Source organism: Tachypleus tridentatus, chromosome 2, assembly GCF_004210375.1.
Source record: "Tachypleus tridentatus isolate NWPU-2018 chromosome 2, ASM421037v1, whole genome shotgun sequence".
Classification (NCBI taxonomy): domain Eukaryota; kingdom Metazoa; phylum Arthropoda; class Merostomata; order Xiphosura; family Limulidae; genus Tachypleus; species Tachypleus tridentatus.
Window position 1 is genome coordinate 71775414 of NC_134826.1, and position 19996 is coordinate 71795409.

The 19996-nt window shown below is 32.6% G+C and overlaps 1 protein-coding gene across 3 annotated transcripts in view; it reads right to left on the reverse strand.

Moving 5' to 3' along the window:
• Positions 1-19996, reverse strand: part of LOC143244194 (mediator of RNA polymerase II transcription subunit 13-like) — a 55334-nt gene that overhangs the window by 15955 nt on the left and 19383 nt on the right. For 2 of the 3 annotated variants that reach the window (XM_076488427.1, XM_076488429.1), the window contains exons 3-13: positions 17424-17508; positions 16726-16806; positions 14880-15025; positions 12626-12811; positions 11949-12375; positions 9877-10504; positions 6331-6584; positions 5005-5245; positions 3691-3918; positions 736-832; positions 37-212 (exon numbers count right to left, since the gene is read on the reverse strand). In XM_076488427.1, the coding sequence (XP_076344542.1) occupies positions 37-212; positions 736-832; positions 3691-3918; positions 5005-5245; positions 6331-6584; positions 9877-10504; positions 11949-12375; positions 12626-12811; positions 14880-15025; positions 16726-16806; positions 17424-17508 (2549 nt within the window). The remainder of the gene's footprint in view (positions 1-36; positions 213-735; positions 833-3690; positions 3919-5004; positions 5246-6330; positions 6585-9876; positions 10505-11948; positions 12376-12625; positions 12812-14879; positions 15026-16725; positions 16807-17423; positions 17509-19996) is intronic. The other variant, XM_076488428.1, reaches the window with a different exon arrangement.

A 19996-nucleotide genomic window follows, 5' to 3' on the forward strand; every position in this document is an offset into this window, starting at 1 on the left:
GAATAAAAAATTAAATTTATGATAAACTATACTCACTCCAATAGGTTCCATGCCATAACTTGGAAAGATATCTGTACGATCCTTTAAATATAATAAATCTGTTCCATCCATAGTGGTGATGTCACTGCCTCCAACAGGTCCTGAAGGAGATGGCGTAGCTAGATGCTCTTGAGATGGAGGAGTAGGAAACATCCTTGCTAATTCTGCAGCCCCTAAGTAACAAACATCCACTTCAAATATGATAAAAAACACGACTCAATTGTACATCCTTTTTCCTAAAATAAATTCCATTGTTTAATCCAACTTGTAATGCAAAAACAGTTATAAAGTCCCATTATTGGAACTTAATATAAAAGATACAGTGTGATTGGCAAGTTTCTGGGTCCACAATAACACACTGATCATTAAGAACTAAATTTTAAACAATCATACATCTTGTAAATCTTTATAAAATGTATAATATCCATTAAAAAGGCAGTAATGCTAAGAATTTAATATAAATTTCACATACAGAAGAAACTAAATATATCTTCTCTCTTCTCAAACACACACAGTTATTAGGTGATAAAGTGTCTCTATAAAACTATCCCAGTCAATCCCCGAGTTTCAGAGAATGTGTTAAAATTTAATAATCAAGGATTTGTAACTTTTTATCATGATTTCTCAACAAAAACTGTTTAATGAAACAATGATATTTCAGTCCAACCAATGAAAACACAGGTTTTAGTTACTTACCAAGAATTCCTCCTGTGTTAGACATGTTGTTTTTACTGGACTTTTTAGATGGTTGGTCATCACTGTATAGCACCTTGGCTGAGTTAAGACTCTGGGCCTGAAAATATTTCAACGGGTACATAGAGATAAAACTTTTCAAAATACTACAAGTTAATATTTAAATACAGAGAAATAGAAACACTTGCACAATTATTTCTTTCTAGCTAATAACAGCTTTTTATCTTTATTACATGTTCAAATTTAAAGTACTAAATAAAAAGTAACATTTCTATATGATCAGATTTAGCATCTCCAAAGCAATGAAACCCACAAGAGCTGACAAAGGCCTTTATTTCATTACACAGTCACCAGAACAGAATCACTGCAATCGACATCAGCTCATCTAGAGGATATGAGCTGTAAAACTGTACATCACAAAGTGGAGCAAAACTAAGAGAAAATGACAAACAGGTTGCCATATTCAATGGAATACCCACATCCCAAAGTCCAAGAAGAGATTTCCAGTGCTAGTTGTATCTTAAGAGATGTCCAAGTTCTGGGAAGATAAAGGCATGGCAGGTTCAAGGAACACTTTATTGTTGGCAGCAAAAATTAGTGCAACTAGAATACAGATGAACTGAACATACATCATCAACAATGGACAAACCTCAAGAAGTGGACCTGATGAAAACATATAAAGAACTGACAACAGTCTCCAAGACACCATAGGACTTCTACAACCCGAAAGAATAGCTAAAGCATAAGGGCCACTTAACTCTGAAGTAGGGGGTCTGGTGTCTACACAAGAGCTTGCTGAAGTCAAGTGGAACCTGGCGAAGGCTTAAACAGAACACATAATTCATGGCTGTAGAGCAAAAGTCAACAGCAAAACCTGAAGCCCTAGTGGTGAGGTTAAGTTAAGCAAGGTGAAACTTTGACTACTTTCTCAGGTTAATGTATATGCCATACATGTTCAATTTATCATAATTTACTATCTACTTGCTGCCTTTTTTTTTTTTGCTTTATTCCTATAATACAAGCATGTGAAACAGGCAGAGATTAAAATTTTTTTAATATAATTTCTTTAATTTGAGATATAATGTCTGAGTCATCCCTTTGGTTGTGCACACAAGAGTATACAAGTAAAAATAGGTGGTTTTATTTATGTCATTTGTTTCTAATATATGCTTATTTTCTCAAGTTATTATTCTACTGTAATTATGATTATCGATGAAGGTTTTATTATTGTGCATTTCAGCCATGCTTTCAATGTTAGAGATATTTTGTATCTGACAATTTAATATACTTTTCTACTTAGTTGGTGTTTTAGGCTACCCCTGTTGCAAAAAAGCATCTGTGAATCTTTAATAAAGGTAAAAATTAAAAGAAATTTATTCTAGTTTTCTTCCTCTTTATGTACTCTTGGTAATTAGCCTTCATTTTGTGTTAATTCTTATAGTAAGTTGGATATATCACATATTTCTTTATTTTCCCTATTTAGATTATTTGTTGTGCAACTATGTACACGTGCATTATATTTTTTTCAGTAAAGAGTACAGATGTGTTTGAAGTTAGATGTTTGTTTAACATGATGCTCCTTTCCAAATTAAAGGTTTTAATTCAAGTATTCATTTTTATTTTGAAGGATGTATTTTAAACTGTTCCTCATTTTAACTTTATATATAAAGATTTATGTATCTTTGTGTTCATGAAATATAGTCTTTAATTATTGTACTGAAGTATTATATTGTTAATATTACATTTTTAACTGTTACAAATTCTTATTGATATATACAGTAACTAATGTTTTAAGTAATACAGTTCTTGGTCAAAGAGTTTTATCTTCTTTTGTACTAATATGGTTCATTCTTAAAGAATTGTTGTCCTTGTCTTAAAGGATTCATGTTTTATGTACTTATTTTTAGTATTAAGCCTAAAATGATTCTTAACCATATTGCAAGTTTAAAAAGATGAATGATTTTGAAGTTAAATCTAATTGGTGGCTTGAGACACGTTTGAAAGAAATAAAAGAGGAAAAAGTGTGATATTCGGGAAAATAACATGCTCTCAAAGTGCTTTAGCGATGTAAATATTTTAAACTTTTCAGTTCTTTAGTTTCCGTAGCGTAACATTGGTTTCCGAGACATGGTTTAGACAATCGTTAAGATCCCTTTATTCTTATTGTTTCATTGCTCCGCCCTATGTAGAAGAAGATGTCTCTTCCATTTAAGAAGATAATGTAGAAATACACAATACCTTGATTAAAAGTATTGCCACTACAACATTCTATGCTGTCTGATTATGGTACTGACTAAATATAAAAAACAACCAATGCTGTGAGTGAACAAAAAGAACAGTGTTGACTATATAAACAAAACCAATTTTATCTGTCGAATTCCAGAATATTTTCAGTTTTATTAGGAGTTAATACTAAGTAAAAACTTTTAAGATCAATATGTTTCACTCAACAGATATCAATCCTCAAAGAGAGAGAGAGACAATTGTGAAACTAAGTAAACTCTGGTAGAAATAATTGTATCTTCATGTATGCAACTATATGTACATTTTCTTCTTGTCTATTATTTGCAGATTCATCTATCTGATACATAATAGACTTTCTACATTGTCACACATTTTATTTACTATCTGATAATAACATTATATTTCTATGTGATCAGACTTTACCCTAGAAAAACAGCATTAAACTTTCGATCACTAACACCAGGTGGTACAGAGATAATAATGATCTTATACTGGCATTCTAGGATCAAATGTTCACTAGACAATATTTGTACAATGAAGAGTCAAACATAGAGGATTTTACTTCCAGACAGTTTTAAATTTAAATCATAAAAAAGACAAAAATTGGAGCACTGCATTGAAACGAAAATCAGAGAATCAAGGTGGCAGCTTTGACAAAATATATAACATTTATAAAAATTTAACAGGAGACAGTCTTACATATCTGTAACCTACCATATCATCATTACTTTCATCTGACGAACAACTGTCAAATATGTTCTCCAAGTCTCGTTCAGTGACCTGGAGATGCTCCACCTTCGTGAAATTTGATCCTGGAGGGCGTGGCGTAGGTGGAGATGTTACAGATGATAACTCACTTACTGAATTACTCTGCGACTGTTCAAGGATGGTGGTTTCAGGTGTTGGTGCTTGTACCACTGTTTCTTTTGGCTTTTCATCCTCCTAAGTAAAAATAAGTACTCACCATCACATAAATTTAGAATTATATTTAATTTCAACTTGTAACTTTCAAGAAATAAAATTTCATGATTAATAAATTTCTCTATTTTTTGCCATAACTTTCTTACTTCTAAAAACAGGTGAAGGTCTAGAATATGTCTTTGTAACTTTCAACAGTTTAACTTCTCCACTGCACCAGTGGTTATTGCAATATTTTTGCTGAGAGTATGCAGTAATTATGTAACCTATACAAAATACACCTGTGTAGGAATACTGTGAAAGTTGGTTAGTACATGCTGTAAGCCATATGGCACATCACAATGAAAATATTAGTGTCCTCAAAGAAACTAGTACATGTATAATTATATAATTCTTAACTGTTCACAAGGGCTTCAGGAATAAACAAAACTAAATTAGTAAGTCCTTTATAATTTTTTTTGTCTATGTTGCTTTATCTTTACTTTTTGCTTAAAGAAAGATCACAAATAACAATCTAAAATCAATTTACCCTCACAAAAACATTTTAAAAAACTTAATTAAATAATAAAACAGTACTGTACACTAGAACAAACTACTTATTTACTTACAAAATTAAAAAGTACAATATGTTATTTAACTAAAGCTCCAAGACAGAAAATTTACCTACAAATTATTCAAGTTATCATTGGGGTCTTTCTTTTGTTACACAACAAAATAAGGATACTTCTATATATAACTAATCTTGGATACATTTAAATACCATTCATTCCATACAAAACAGGAATTTGGAATAAAGAACTATCATGTGATGGAGAAAACTGAAGACAGAGCTTTTTCACATACTTCCTGTTTAAATTAACAAACTTATACTTAAATAACAGTCCAACGCTGGGACAGCGATAAGTCTTCGGATTTAAAACGCTAAGATCAGGGATTCAATTCCCCTCGGTGGACACAACAGATAGCCCAAAGTGGATTTGCTATAAAAACACACATGTTTTCATAACAGTCTCTGGCTCACCAGTATTCAGAAGTTTAAACTATCATAAAATAAAGGTTATTACACCTATTTAATATACGATGACTAGCTACATTTCCACAGTTACTAACCTTACATACAATATCCATTTTATTTCTGAATGTTGATGCACTGGTAGCAGGGTTTACTTTGTACTCTTCAAACTCATCATTGAACTCGTACGGATCCTTTGGTTTCGCAAGCAAAGGCTCTTCTTCTAGTTGCTTTGGTCCTGATCTCCACAGTGGGTGTGGACTAAGTGGATCATTGAGGTTTGCTTGCTTGTTGCTGGGATCAGGCCCTATTCTTCTTCTTTTGTGATGTGGAAGGTCCCTGGAAGTTGGAGAAATGCACCCATCTCAATCCACATTGTTAACAGGTCAATTCTGATGTATGTATAATGCATACAAAAGTAATGAATGCTATTCTACAGTATCTAAACTCAATACTAGTACAAAAACAACCCGTCCACTGTCGTTAAAAAATTTGGTTTCAGTTGATTAAATGAAAAATAAACCTTAACTTGGTTTAGTAAAAGACAAACCATTTATGAATAAACCATATAAAAGATTCTGTAGTTTATTAGCAGTAACATATCATCTGTTTCTCCATAATTTTTACCATACTATGGTCAACCTAGACCACTTTTATTACATAGTTTGAGTTTACACCTCACCATAAGTTCTGAGATATGACAGTGAACTTTCTTACTGCACCTGTTTTCTGGAAGTACATAATTACAACAACAAGATATAATATGTCCCTTGTTTCATAAAAACAAGAAAATTACTGTAACAATCAAAGTCGTTATTGTAAAAACACAAAAGTCAACTTTGTCCTTTTTCTGGGATAACACCAATACATAGATGAAAGTAACAAATTACCAAAAGTTTTTGTGACGTCTTAAATGATGAAAGAAAAACAATGACAAAGCACCAACCTTCCTTTCATATATTTAACAAGCTGGCCCACTGGTAAATCAATCGTGCTCTATTTTGTTTTGTTTTGTTTTTAAAGGACCACTTATTGGCTAGGACACAAGAACTACATGTAGACTCTTTCAGAAAAAAAGTAATTTTAAAATGACTAGTGTGACACTAGAAAGTATCAGTAAAACAGGCTTGGGAGCCAACATGTAAAAATCACATTTCTCCGACAAAGATAACATAATAATTAATCTCTGCTCAAATTCTCCCAACTAAAAAAACCTTTATACACCCATACTTTTTATTTTTTTCAATTACCAAAACTTAGTGTAAATTCCACTATGTCACAAGTGGTTAGTAGAAAACATAAGTGTCATACATCTGTTTAAAAGTCTTTGATAATGATGACCAACCATCTCAGTTTACGAAACACACTTCAAGTACACTAATGTTTGGTTTGTAAGACAAGCGTGTGCAAGAGCTACAACTTACCATGTAATTGAGTGCATGCTATGAAAGTCGTACAAGAGTTTGGTTGGATATACCTCCTCTTCATCAGTTATTTCTCCTGTCTTATTCTGTAACACTGGCCTTTTTAATCCTTGGGCAGAAAGTTTGGGTTGAGAGCCCAAGCTTGACTCATCAATAGCTGACCAGTGATTAACCACTGCTATAGGTGGTGAACCCTCAGAAGGCTTGTTGGCATCTCCATGGCTTTGAGATGTATGAAATGGTGATGTGACCTGCTGTTTGGAAAGTAATAGTAATGGCTCAACATAACCACATGTGTTATAGAGTTAATTACAGAATTCACAAGCCTTTATTCTGCATTTGACAATCATTCAAATACCACTGAAAACATCACTTTAACAACAAAAACAGGTTTATTGGACACACAATTCCTTGGAAAACAAATTTCATGAATTTAATAATTCAGCCAACGAGTACAAAGTTTTGAAGTAAAATATCATTGAATTCTATGTTTACAGAATTAAGTAAGTTCAAACTACAAATTAGTTTTTTTTTCCCTTCAGCTAATGAACCATTTTTTTCTATCAAAATGTAACAAAAAAAAACACAGAAAACCTGAAGTTATGCTACTTGTTAATTATAAGTGGATGCTCTAACCCACTTTCCATATTTAATTACTCACAACTACAATTCCTTTAAAATATATTTGACCACATTTAACTTTGTTTTAAAACCTTCAACTTTTCTGATTTTTGTCTGTTGTCATCCACTTGTAAAAGTGAATGGAATTGATCAGTAAAACACTTCAGAGTCTACTTAAAAAATAATAAAATGAAAATCAGAAAGTTCATGATGTTGTAAGTTTGTCATTTTCTTAACTGGTACAATGAAATATGATATGGAAAAATTATACATGTTGTGGGTCATATAAATAATAATGAACTGCATGAAGCAATTAATAAGCATTCCATAATCTTCAGAGTTCCATCTTCAATTAGCTAAAGATGTAAAAATACGATGGTAATTGTTTAACCTCACTTGATACAAAGTACACTGCATTCTTGGTATAATTACTATCATATTTTTGCATCTTCAATTAAATTAAGATGGAACTCTGAAGACTGTGGAATGTCTATGTGTTTCATATAATTACATTTGCTTTGTTCGATATAAAGAGGAATAGTTTACACCACCAGATATTTTAATACGATTCTCAGAAACAGGGAAAAACAAAGGGTGTTAAACTGGACTTATCAGACACTGACACTAAACACTCAGGTTTTGAAATGCTTGCATCCACATCCAAGATAAAGTATGTCAACTGTCAAGTATAGTGTATCATCTGTTAGTCACATTAGTCACATTAGCATGTGGACTCTCTGTATCTCTTGTTTAACTGAGATAAAACACCGAGGTTTCATTACTGTAATTTATAACATAAAGACAATTATCCACAAATCAAGGAAACAAAACAAAGAGAAATGGTAAAAAGTACAATTCATGGGTAACATTCTCAGCTGAAATTTTACTGAGATAAATACCGTTTGAAATGAATATTGATTGAAAGGGTTTCTACTGAAAGGTCAAAATACAAGATTGGAACCTTCAATCTTCTTGCTTTACTGAAATATAAACAACGTGACAACCCCCTACCATATCATTCTGGGTTTCAAAATTGTCAATAATTCTCTTTGACATTACTATTGGTTTATTTATAAACCAATAGAAATAGAACCCTTTTTATTAATAATATCTGTATTTATATATGTAATATTTATAACAGATGTAATATCCTCAGTATCCATTATTTCCCATTTCCACAAATAAATATTTAATTCTATATACTTACGTAATATTTATAACAACAGATATAATATCCTTACATCTGTTATTTCACTTTTTAACAAATAAATATTTAGTCCTAGTTTCACTATTATGTTTCAGCTAAACCTACTTATAAGTTAGTAAGAAAATTAATTAAAATTACATTAGTTTTGTATAACTGATATTTGAAACCGTTGATACTTGGTAAAACTACATAATTGAAAATACGTAAAACAACTGTACATTTCACCAACATCTCATTTATTCATGGCCATGGTTTTGCCTGATAATCCCAAAGTCAGGGAGACTGTGGTCACAGCTGAATGTATTTTGTAACATATATTTATCTTGCTTTTTTCTCAATTCTGATATTAATTTTGGAGATTCTAATTTAGTACATGTTTCTTTTATGCTGTAAAAAATGTGTATCTGAAATAAACATGAATTATTTTTTGTGCAACTAACATCATGACAAACAGACAGGGTCAGAGGGCACTCACCAATCAATAGAAAAAGCCTCGAGTCCAAATGTAAGGACTAAATTTTATATTTTTTTAGAAATCTTTTTTGTTTATTGTTATAGAAGAAAATAAGATATGAATCAATAAAACTTTTAAAGTTAGATAAAAACAAAAGTTTGAAAAAAAAGACGTTTTCTCATACTGTTTCACGACCTAGCACGCTTACACTGCATGGCACAATCATGAATCTACTGTTTGTCTACACTTAGCCATCAAGCTGTGACAAATGATATTCTTGCTATAATATACAGATGTATCATATTCAGAGATGGTCCAAATACAGCTGTCAAACTATAAAACTACATGTAACCAGTCTATTAGCTTTGGCTGTGAGAATAAATAGGATATAGATTGTTTATTACAAAATCAACTCATTTTAGTAAAAAGAAATAAGGTAATTTATGTTCATTTTTGCATTCATTAATTTTACATATATATTTTTCTCTACAAGTGGGTTTTCTTGTCATCACGGATTAATTTTTCATTTTATCGTACATTGTTGATTACATGACAGTTGAAAAAATAACATATAAAACACATTTTAGTGAACAACTTGCATGGTTATAAGGTTGGTCAAACCAGGCTAGGTGGTACATGTAGAGCTAATGTCAATGCATAAAACATGTTTTAGTGAACAACTTGCATAGTTATAAGGTTGGTCAAAACAGGCTAGGTGGTACATGTGGAGCTAATGTCTTCTACAAATTATCAAGTTTAAATATATGCACAAGACTTGTAACCTTAATCACACAAAATGTCTGGCTAATATTGTGATAAGAGCATTAAATCCTGAAATAGGACTAAGTGATGTTGGCTCCCACATGACAACAGTGGGTCTTACAGTCTTCCAGTAAGACCAACACGACCCACCAGTGAGTCGTGCTCTATTTTCTTTTTAAAGGGCCACTTACTGGTGGAACACAATGGCTACATAAACACTCTTCCTAAAAAAAGTAATTATAAAATGACTAGTGGAACCCTGGAAAGTATTAGAAAAATAGGCTTGAGAGCCAACATGTTAAGGAAAAATGATAAAAAGACATACACCCAAAAATACAAATCAGAAGATATTAAAAAACGTGCTTTACACCTTTCTCTCTCTTGAAATATAAAAAGAAACCAAGTTTTGAAAAATACCATCTTTCATTATGTATCAATGACTGAATTATTAATGTATAGTATATAAAAAAAAAAAAATTATGAAACTTGCATATTCACTAACTTGATCAGCTTGAGGTTTCTTCCTTCCACTACATGTATTTGCAACAAGGGTTGTAACTGTGGGGCTACGAATATGAACTACTTGATCCTGAGATTCTAATTCTTCCTTTATGTGTGGGGGGTGAGGAGAAAGGGTTGGCATTGATGGGTCTTGAGAGCTTGGACCTTCGAGCAGGCTTGGTGTGGGGGTAGCAGGGTGAGCAGAATCAACAGATGAGGGCTGAGTAAATGTGGTATGAGGTAAAGTTCCAGGAGTGGATGGTGCCAGACCCCCAGATCTGTAAGTAAACATACTATTTGAACTGGAAACAACTGTCATGGTTCCATAACCACCTGACGGAGTTCCTACAAATCGAGATGATAAACAACTGTCTAAATATCCAGTAGAAAGTCCTTCCACGAGTTGACTGCGCCGATGAAAAGGGACTGTTCCTCTCAAAGAGCGTGACTGAGTTCTTTCCTTATCGTGCTTCTCTCCTTTACGAGAAGCACTAACAGTAGAAGGGCAACTTGTTTTCCCAACACTTTCTCCATCAGTAGTTATGAAACCTTGGTTTGAAGGACTTACCAAGCTGCTACTTCCCAGTCCTGTCTTGTTACAAACTCCACTCCTTGTTTTATTCTTACACCTACAAATGAGAATGGTACACTTACAATAACGTTAAACTACCTACATTATAAGCCTAGTTTATACATTTGATACTGAATGGGTGATCTAGTCAATATATAAAAATTTAAGTTTCATCACTAAACATTACTTACTAAAATAGCTCTATACACATACATCATAGTACCATGGTGATATCATGTTTTACAAATGCTTGTTTCATTGTGTGTTTATTAAATAAAAAAAACCTTTAGGAATTGGAAAAAAAAATACAGTGTGTTTAAATACCAGATCTACATAGGAAATAAGTTGAAGGGTCAATTTAATTAACAGATTATTTATGACCATCAATTAATGTCTTGAAAATAATCAAGTAATGGAAACTGCAACACTTGATTGTTCCAACTATCCAAGTCTCATGTAAGAATGACCAATTAGCCAAATACGATTGTTTATTGAGCCCAATGACTAACTGACTATCAAGTTCCATTAGTCATACAAATAAATAGAATTTATCAATCCATTTCTGACTGGTGAATGGTTAGATCAAGTGTACACTCACAACTTAACTTTAGAAATTTAACTCAATAAATATAACCCTAATTCTATTATTCAGACATACTGCAGAACTGATATTGCTTCACCAGTTGACTTCATAAAAAAAAATATTTTTTTAAACTTTCATTTTTGTCTTGGTCAAGGTGTGTGAAAACTGTAAACTTTGCAAATGTAAGATTTGTTTGAATTATTTTTCATCTAGCTCCATATCTCACAGTTATTTCTTCCAATAAAATTTCACCATTTATGATTAATATGACATTTATTTTACGTTGATATACATTCCATTTGGCTGAGCGTGGAATTAATGGCTACAGGAACAATCTTTTCAGGGTAGGGTATGCTATGAGCTGCAATGACAAACTATTTTGATGACACAAATCCTTTTTTCTTTGGATATACCAATAAATCTGTTGTACTTAAGCAGCATGTTTATTATTATTAAAAATAAACTACAATTATAAGCTATAAATTGATCACAACCAGAAATATTACTGGAAAAGCACAACTCTCCTACGTTTGATAAAGGTAACAGTGTTGCTACACTTGCCACACTGAAAGACAAGAATGTTGGACAGGTGAATTTTTTATAATCTCTATGCTCTTGTATGATTCATGACTGGAAAAACAACATACTGATTAACATGAAACAAGTAATTAAATACATTTTTAAAATGGAACTTCAATAAAGACAGCAAAGTATAGGACAAAAGGAAGTACATCCACTGTTTTTTAAAAGTTTCAAACAAAATTCAGGATTTTTACAGCCCATAAAATGATACAAATGCTACATTAAATTTCACAATTTTTATCCCCCTCAGAGAAAAATATACACCACTTAGAAAGCTTGTACAAATTTGGTTACATAAGGCTAATTGCTAATAATATCAATTTAAAATGTACATTACCTAAAGCAGGAGCAATCCAACCTTTCACAGGGGTCAGAGAAATTCCAATGACCAACTATGTCTTCCACCCCAGAACTTTCGGCTGGAGCTGCCACAGGCTGGAATGTTGTGCTGTCTTGCCAAACCCCTGCTTGCAAATTGTACGTGGTAGAGAGCTGAGGACCAACAGAAACAGAGAACTGTGGCTGGGATCCTGGTGGATTTAAAAAAGTATGTTTCACGGCAGATCGGTTTCCGATCCAAGCTGAAGGATCACGAGGAGATGTTGGAGGGGTCAGAACGCCACCATGGAAACCAGACTTGACGGACGGCTGTGCAGCTGAGTGGAAGCTGGAAGCAGCACTTGCAGAAGCTGAAAGTCTCGACATGGCTTCTTCCATATCAGTAGTTAAAACATAAGAAGTAGGGTACCTCATCTTAACCCCACCTGAAATACAACATTCATAAAGTAGGTACTCAGAGAAAAAAATACAATGCTTAAGACATCTAGCTTCATGAAAACTTGATAAAGATTTGGAAGTTTAATGGGAGTTTCTGAGTCTACCTAAAGACTGAGGTTTAACCACAAATTATACATGTATTCAGAATACTGTAACACATAAACATTAACAAATATATAGAAATTTTAATGACATTTTTCAAATAACTTCAAGGGGCTTTAACAGATATAAACTCACCAACAGTCACTTCCACAGCACACGGCAGTGCATCATCATCATTACTATGGTCCTTGCTGCTCTGGTCTTTATTGATTAAAGGGTAAAATTGTCTCCACTCTCCAAGCAGTCTCTGAGATCCAGAATCAGTTTCTTTGTAACTTTGTCCAGTCAAAGTCCCAGCCATTCCGTATGGGCTCAAAATAACTGGAAGTTTATAAATGTTTGACATTACATGAAAAGAAATTATAGTGTTACAGAAATATCACAATTAGTTCTTTAATAATGGGATATTTAAACTAGTTTCAAATTTTGTAGATGTACAAACTAAATTTACAGGATGTAATACCATTCAGGTTTTACTTTTACAACCTGTGGGATTTCATGAGATATTTCATACTCTTGATATACGGAACTCATTACAAAGTGCAATAAATGTTATTCATATGCACATATGTGTATATGTCCGACTGACAATAAAAAGCATGGTTGAATTTAACAGTAGCATAAAATACATATAATCACATGAATTCATGCCAAAGGACAGAATAAAACATGCAATTTGGTATCATAACACCCATAAACACAGGCACCACCTAATCTGCTGTAAACTGATTAGTCATTGCATAATCACAAGAAAACAAACAGATATTAAGTTCAATATCAACTGAAAAATCAATGTTCTCACACTTCACAATGATACAGGCATGGAACGATTTTATTGCCTTGAAATTGTTACATGTTCTGTAATTGCTGAATCTGAAAATTATATCCATTTTTTTTCCACCAACAATGATGTGAAAGCCTTAACCATAGTTCTATAACCCATAAGAAACACACAACTAGTATATAAACAGTTAACAGGCCACATGACATGTCATTTCTGGATAGTATTTGTTTGTGTTTGCACATTGTTATTTTTTTCTTTTCAATACCATTTATTCATCACAATAGCAACAAAAGGTTGTATAAATGATCCAAACATTTTCTGTTATGTTTCTAGTCAAGTTGAGCAAGTTTTTTTTTCCCCCAATTTAAAAAAAAATTCTCTACATGATAGAAAAAATTGGATATTATTTTCCAAATACATAGTTGGATCAGGAAAATCTGTTATCAAAACCAAATAACTTTTATGAAGTTTGAATTTGCAGGCCTATGATTTTATATTATACTTAACTTAAATTACAGTTACAAGGCAACTGTTAAGAAATAGATAATTAGAACCTCATCAAGCCCCATAAACAATGCATTTTTTTTCTCTATTCACTTGAAGCTAGGCAGTCAACCAAGATAACTTGTTAAGAAAAAAAATACATAGTTGAATCAGGAAAATCTGTTATCAAAACAAAAATAACTTTTATGAAGTTTGAATTTGCAGGCCTATGCTTTTATATTTTACTTAACTTAAATTACAGTTACAAGGCAACTGTTAAGAAATAGATAATTAGAACCTCATCAAGCCCCATAAACAATGTATTTTTTTCTCTATTCACTTGAAGCTAGGCAGTCAACCAAGATAACTTGTTCAAGTTAAAACCTTTTACCAATAATATTTAACCATTAAGATGCCACCAAAAAATGGTACTAAGAGAACAAATTTAACAAACACAATCTGTAAAGCTTTTTTAATACATCATCCAAAAATATAACCCTCCTATAAGGTCCACACCTCAGATAACACACAACCCCAGATTAAGACATAGGCTTACTGGGCTGAAGCCCAGAGCCTCACACTAATTAGGGGGCCTCAAGCCATGACTATAAATGCATTGCATGTAGAGGTTCTGTCTCAAGAGGGCCTTTATGAGTTGAAAACCCAAGAGCCAATAAAACCCTAATCCAGCCTTGCATGCAACTGTAAACTATGATTATACTAACAGACTTGCAAAATATTTGTGGTCAAATCAGTATCATTATTGCAACAGTATTTCTTTAAATTCTGGGTTTCTAGAAAGGAATTCTAATTGCAGATACCAAAAACCTACAAACTCTCTTGTCTTAGGCCTAACATTGGTTTAAGCTTTTATTAAGCACAGCCTATATTCTATTAAGAGACAATTTAGTACTCTCACACTTGTGTACATTTTTGCTGTACTTTACTTAAGTTGAAACTTTACCTTACTTAATATTACTAATAAATAAACTTCTGACATTGTTCAAAACCTAATATTAGGCCTTTGTAAAAACTTTGATATGCTTTTAATATATTGTTATGCAAATGTTTCCAGCAGTTAATATCATTAATTCTTCTGTTAAGCCCAAAATCCTCACTTACCTGGCAAACCAGAGTGGGAGCTCTGTGCATGAAGTAGATATTGTTTTGTCAGTCGATGAATGGCCGAATGCTGTCGGACATCTACAGTCGTACAGACCGTACTTTCCCCATGAATAAAGAAATTAAAGGAAAAAGAGAACTGGATGCTAAAATCACAAAAAAAATCAAGTTATTATTTGCTCTAAACTGGTAAAAAAAACAAGTTTTCAAAACGAGAGATAAGAAATATTTATTTAGTGAGATAAAACATTTCTGTAATGTGTTCTTAACCTATATATTTTCAAAAACTGAACATAACATCTCCTTCACATTTGCTGATAAATGTCAAATTTTCCAATATTTTAAAGAAAACACGTACTAAAAAGGATGTAGTTACTTGTTCCACCAGTGTTACCAGTTAAAACTCTGTAAGCACAACAAACAGATATTAGAAAACAAACCAGACTATAAAACTATTTTATAAACACAGAAAGACTCAATTTCAGCCATACAAGTTTTATCATCTGTACTTTCCACTACTATATTTTTTCCCCAACATATACGAGATTCTCTGTGGAATTCAAAGTAAAGGAATACTTGTTTTATGTTTCTATGCATAAAGAGAAAAAAAATCTGGATAGTTAGACCTAATGTGACACATTAAGTTTTCACAGTGTTATGAAATACATAAAACATAAGGGAAGAAAATGAAAAGATCTCCAGTGTAATGGAGAAAGCTCCACACTATTTTCGTCAGCTTGTTGTTAGAAGAGCAAAGAGTGTGACCACTTTATGGCAGAACCTGAAATTTCAATCAACAATGACTTTGAGATCACCGCCAATACCCAACTCAAATCCTGTCGACCTTACTGATCCACTTCCTATCATGGAGTCCATTAACCCCATGCAAAGATTCATAGATCCAGTGGCTTATGCAAGAGCCAACCAAAGAGGTTGGATTTGATCTCCAGCATAAAATATGAACAGTCCTGAGTACTATCCACACCGGACTAGCAAAATGTGGTTACCTACTACACAAGACAAATTAAAGACCCCACACACACTAGGTTGTGGACAATCAATCACACAAATTTATGCCCTAAACACCACTTGTTTTGGGTGGTGTCAGTGACACCCACTGCTATCGAATCAATTTCAGACTTCAATATACAACTCTTAATTTGCTACCCTAACACTCCACACGATAAAGATAGTCAGGTACTAATCTATATCAAACTCCCAAAGAAAAGTGGTAAGCTCAAGTTACATCAAATATATCCTGCTTAAAAATATTCAAATACAACATAAAATATAAACGATAGCTAACCCTCTCCTTTAGAAACATGTACGTTACCAATTAGACTTACTAACTGAACATGGTAAGTTATAAATTTGTCTACAAGAATATTAGAATCATGAAGACAATGAGCCAAACGTGATCTCAACCTAACAGCATGAGACTGGAAGGTAAATTAAGTTCATTATACAATTACAAATTTCAAAAATTGGATTACTGATTTTTTGTTTTTATTAAGAATTAATAATCCTAACATTACTAAATCTTTACATTTTCTACAAAACATCTGTTTAGGATAAACAAAAAACAGCATTGATTTATTTTCAAATTACAAAACTGATGATTCATCAGTTAATTGAAAAGCAGTCATCCATCATTCATTAATAAAAGCCTCCCTTAATAATTTCATACATGTCTGACATTTGTTTCGATTTATTACAAAAAGTTACAATAACTTCACAATGTAATATTAGAAGTATGGAATACATTGAGTTTTTTTATCATTTAGTATTTATATCAAATAAACCTGAGAAATCAAAAACTCAACCACAAAAATAACCAAAAGTTTACCTTCGTTCTGGTTGTTCTCCTGGTTCCAAAGGCTGTACAAACCACTTCCCTAATCTGGTAAATCCACGAGACAGAAGACATCTGTGTGAATATTACTACCTTATTAGATCTAGTATCATAAAACTCACTGTCATATTAAATCTGATGATCATAGAACTTATCTTATTAGATCTAAAAAACAATAACTTAATAAATTATTAAATTAATTAAATCCAATAATTACCTTTCGTTTCATTAAACTGTTGTAATAATCATAATACACATTTTAACTTTCACGTGTGTCTGTTAAAAATAAAAACGGAATTATCATCACCTGAACAATAGTCATTACAATACTACAAGTGCACTAAATGTAATGTTTATTAAGTTACAATAATTAATTTGTTAACTAGAGCTACATTATTAGCCATCAAGTACACTGAAACTTCTTACAACCTGCTATAGAGTGAAATAGCTAACCAAATACAGTTACCAAAAATCCATAAAATATGGATTTAACTCACTTAAAACTTAAACACCATTCATTGTATCTACTGTTAAGTTGAAAAAGAACAAAAACAAGAAAAGTACCAAAGAAATACAACCAGATCTCTCACAATCATGCATAAAACATCTTGCATCAAATACAACATTAAAAAAAAACTTGTTTTGAACATTCACAAATAATTTTATAAACTAAATCAAAAACAAAAGCTCACCTTTCAATCAAATTGTGAAAAGCTTTAAAAAGAAGTGTCCGACTTTCGTACGAAAGACCATTTTCCAGAGATCCTTGATCCCCTTCTGTGAAACAAATTTGAAACATTGGTTATTACCTATGTCTTTAGATACACTTAGAAAAACTTCCTAAATAGGTTATTAGTTTGCATCTGATTTCATACAAGAATTTTATTCCATATTATTCTAAACTGCTAGAAAAGTATGACAAGACAATTCTGCATTCATCTTGTCACCAATTACAGCATTAAAGTATATTAATCTTAAAATCTGACAGGAGATTGTACTTCTCCTTCACCTGCTTCAAAATTTGATGTTGCATTTCTGTTGTACAATATAAAGTTAAAACTACATTTAAATTCAACTTTTAAAATGTATCAAAAATGTTTTTATGGCACTAACAAATAAGTCTCAGTTCGCAGTTTAGTTTCTCACCCACCAGAAAATTGTACCTAGACAATAAGTAGCACTATAATTAAAAATCAGTGATGATCTATCACACAATAATCATTAATGATTAGAGTTTAATGTGGATCTTCTCAATAAACAATTTATTTCAAGCATAACACCTTTGGGATGAGTAAATGCCCACATCTTTCTTGGCAGAATCATTAAATTGTAACATCTCATTACTTAAAACCCATAATGGGCCTGTAAAGAATGATGTGATCATTACTGTGATGTAATATCACACCTTCTGACCATTAAGAAAACATCAATTAAACACAAACATAAAGACAAACAATGGCCAAATACAACTCATAACCACTTACAGGACCATTAAAACATTTGCTTTCATGTTGTTTTTTTCTTTTTTTTTTTTGCTTTCCTTCTTTTCCACATGTTCATATTTTGACACTAACATTATTAAAACGTTTGCTTTCCTTTTTTATTTTCTTGCGAAATATCATTTACGTAACCAATTCCGTTCAACAGGTACATATTAAGCCCTGGCGGCGTTGTCCTGAATTTAATGTCGCTCTACTCCAATGGAAGATTAATTACTTGGGCCTGGAGCTTTGGCGCCGCATGCCTGCCACCCAGTCGCTTCATATATATCTTCCCATATCACTTGCACTGCCGCGCGTTCCCGTGATTTCTCAGATCAATACGGCGATGAACGTACCTACATTTTCTAGTGAGCAGCGTGGATATTACCGCAACTACAGGCACACGCGCGCATACATATGTAACAAAGCAAGCAGGATAACCGAACCACAAACGTGACCTCTCTGAACTACAGTATCTCCAAAAATGCCGTATACGAGACTTACTTTTCTTAAATAACGCGTGTGACGTCAGATATATTTTTCTGTTGCCCTTTAATCACAACAAAATAGTGCGACATTAAAAAAAAACACATGAAGAAAATGTGCTTTATAGTTGTAAAGTATTGTTTCCAAGAGGGTTTTACGCACAAAACGAGACAAAAATTAACAATGTAAATACTGTCAATTTGGCAAATCCAATGATGTAATGTTAACTAGTATAAAATTTATAAACAGTATTTAACCTCGCAAATTATACATATCTAAACTGGGGTCTAATTTTTAAGTTCAGCACTTATCTCTCTCTTGAAAACCAAACCACCAGCGCCATCACGACCTGCCTCCGTAGAACTGCACTCGAGGACAGCCCACAGTGCTTCCACGGGTGAGAGCACGCAAGCATACAACCGATTCTCCGCGCGGGCTAAACGCACCCAGTTACAGATCAATATGTAGACACGGTCAGGGCAAATAGTCTTACTTTGGATACTGCATAAGAGACGAATTAAATCAAGCAGACGGGTTCTATGCCCATTTTAGTGTGGCATACACGGGTTAGCAAACTGGCATACTATTTTAACTCCTACACCAGTTCCCCTTGTTTTATTACCATCTTGATGACGTCATGAGCTACGTTCTAAATTATTTAGTTACAAAAAATAAATTTTGCGAAAGTAACACCAATAGCCGTAGAATATAAAAATTTCACATCGTACATGAAAGTGACAATCGACTAAAACTTTACTTACAACTACTTATTTTTCTAAAAATGTTTAGGCTTAGAATCGTTTTCAAACGCTAACTTTTAATGTAATCCTGCGATTTTAGTGGTGTTAACAAAATAATGTTTTGTAATGATATATGCATGTCTTCCCTGTTCAGACAACAACACTGTTTTGTCAGACAATAAACAGACAAATACGATTCTTCCTTTTTAGACACGAGTGCGCTACGCACACTGAATTTACGTCTGCATTTTACCAGTAACCCAAAACTAGAACCAGGATTCATAGACAGTTAATATTCTATTTATAAAAATAAATGTGTCAATTTCGGAAAACAAAGGCTAATGGAGGTATAAACTATACGTTCGTTGTCGTCGGTTGAAATAACTTAAGCTTAATTTGAATAACTTCGACCACGTTTATTACTGCAAGTTATCTCTGTCATTAGAGCGTGTGGAAAAACAAGACACTGTCAAATACGTGTGAAACATACGTCAGTGTGGTATGTTTAAATTCCATTTACGCACGCTTTGCGTCATAACAAGAAATGTTCATGTGCAT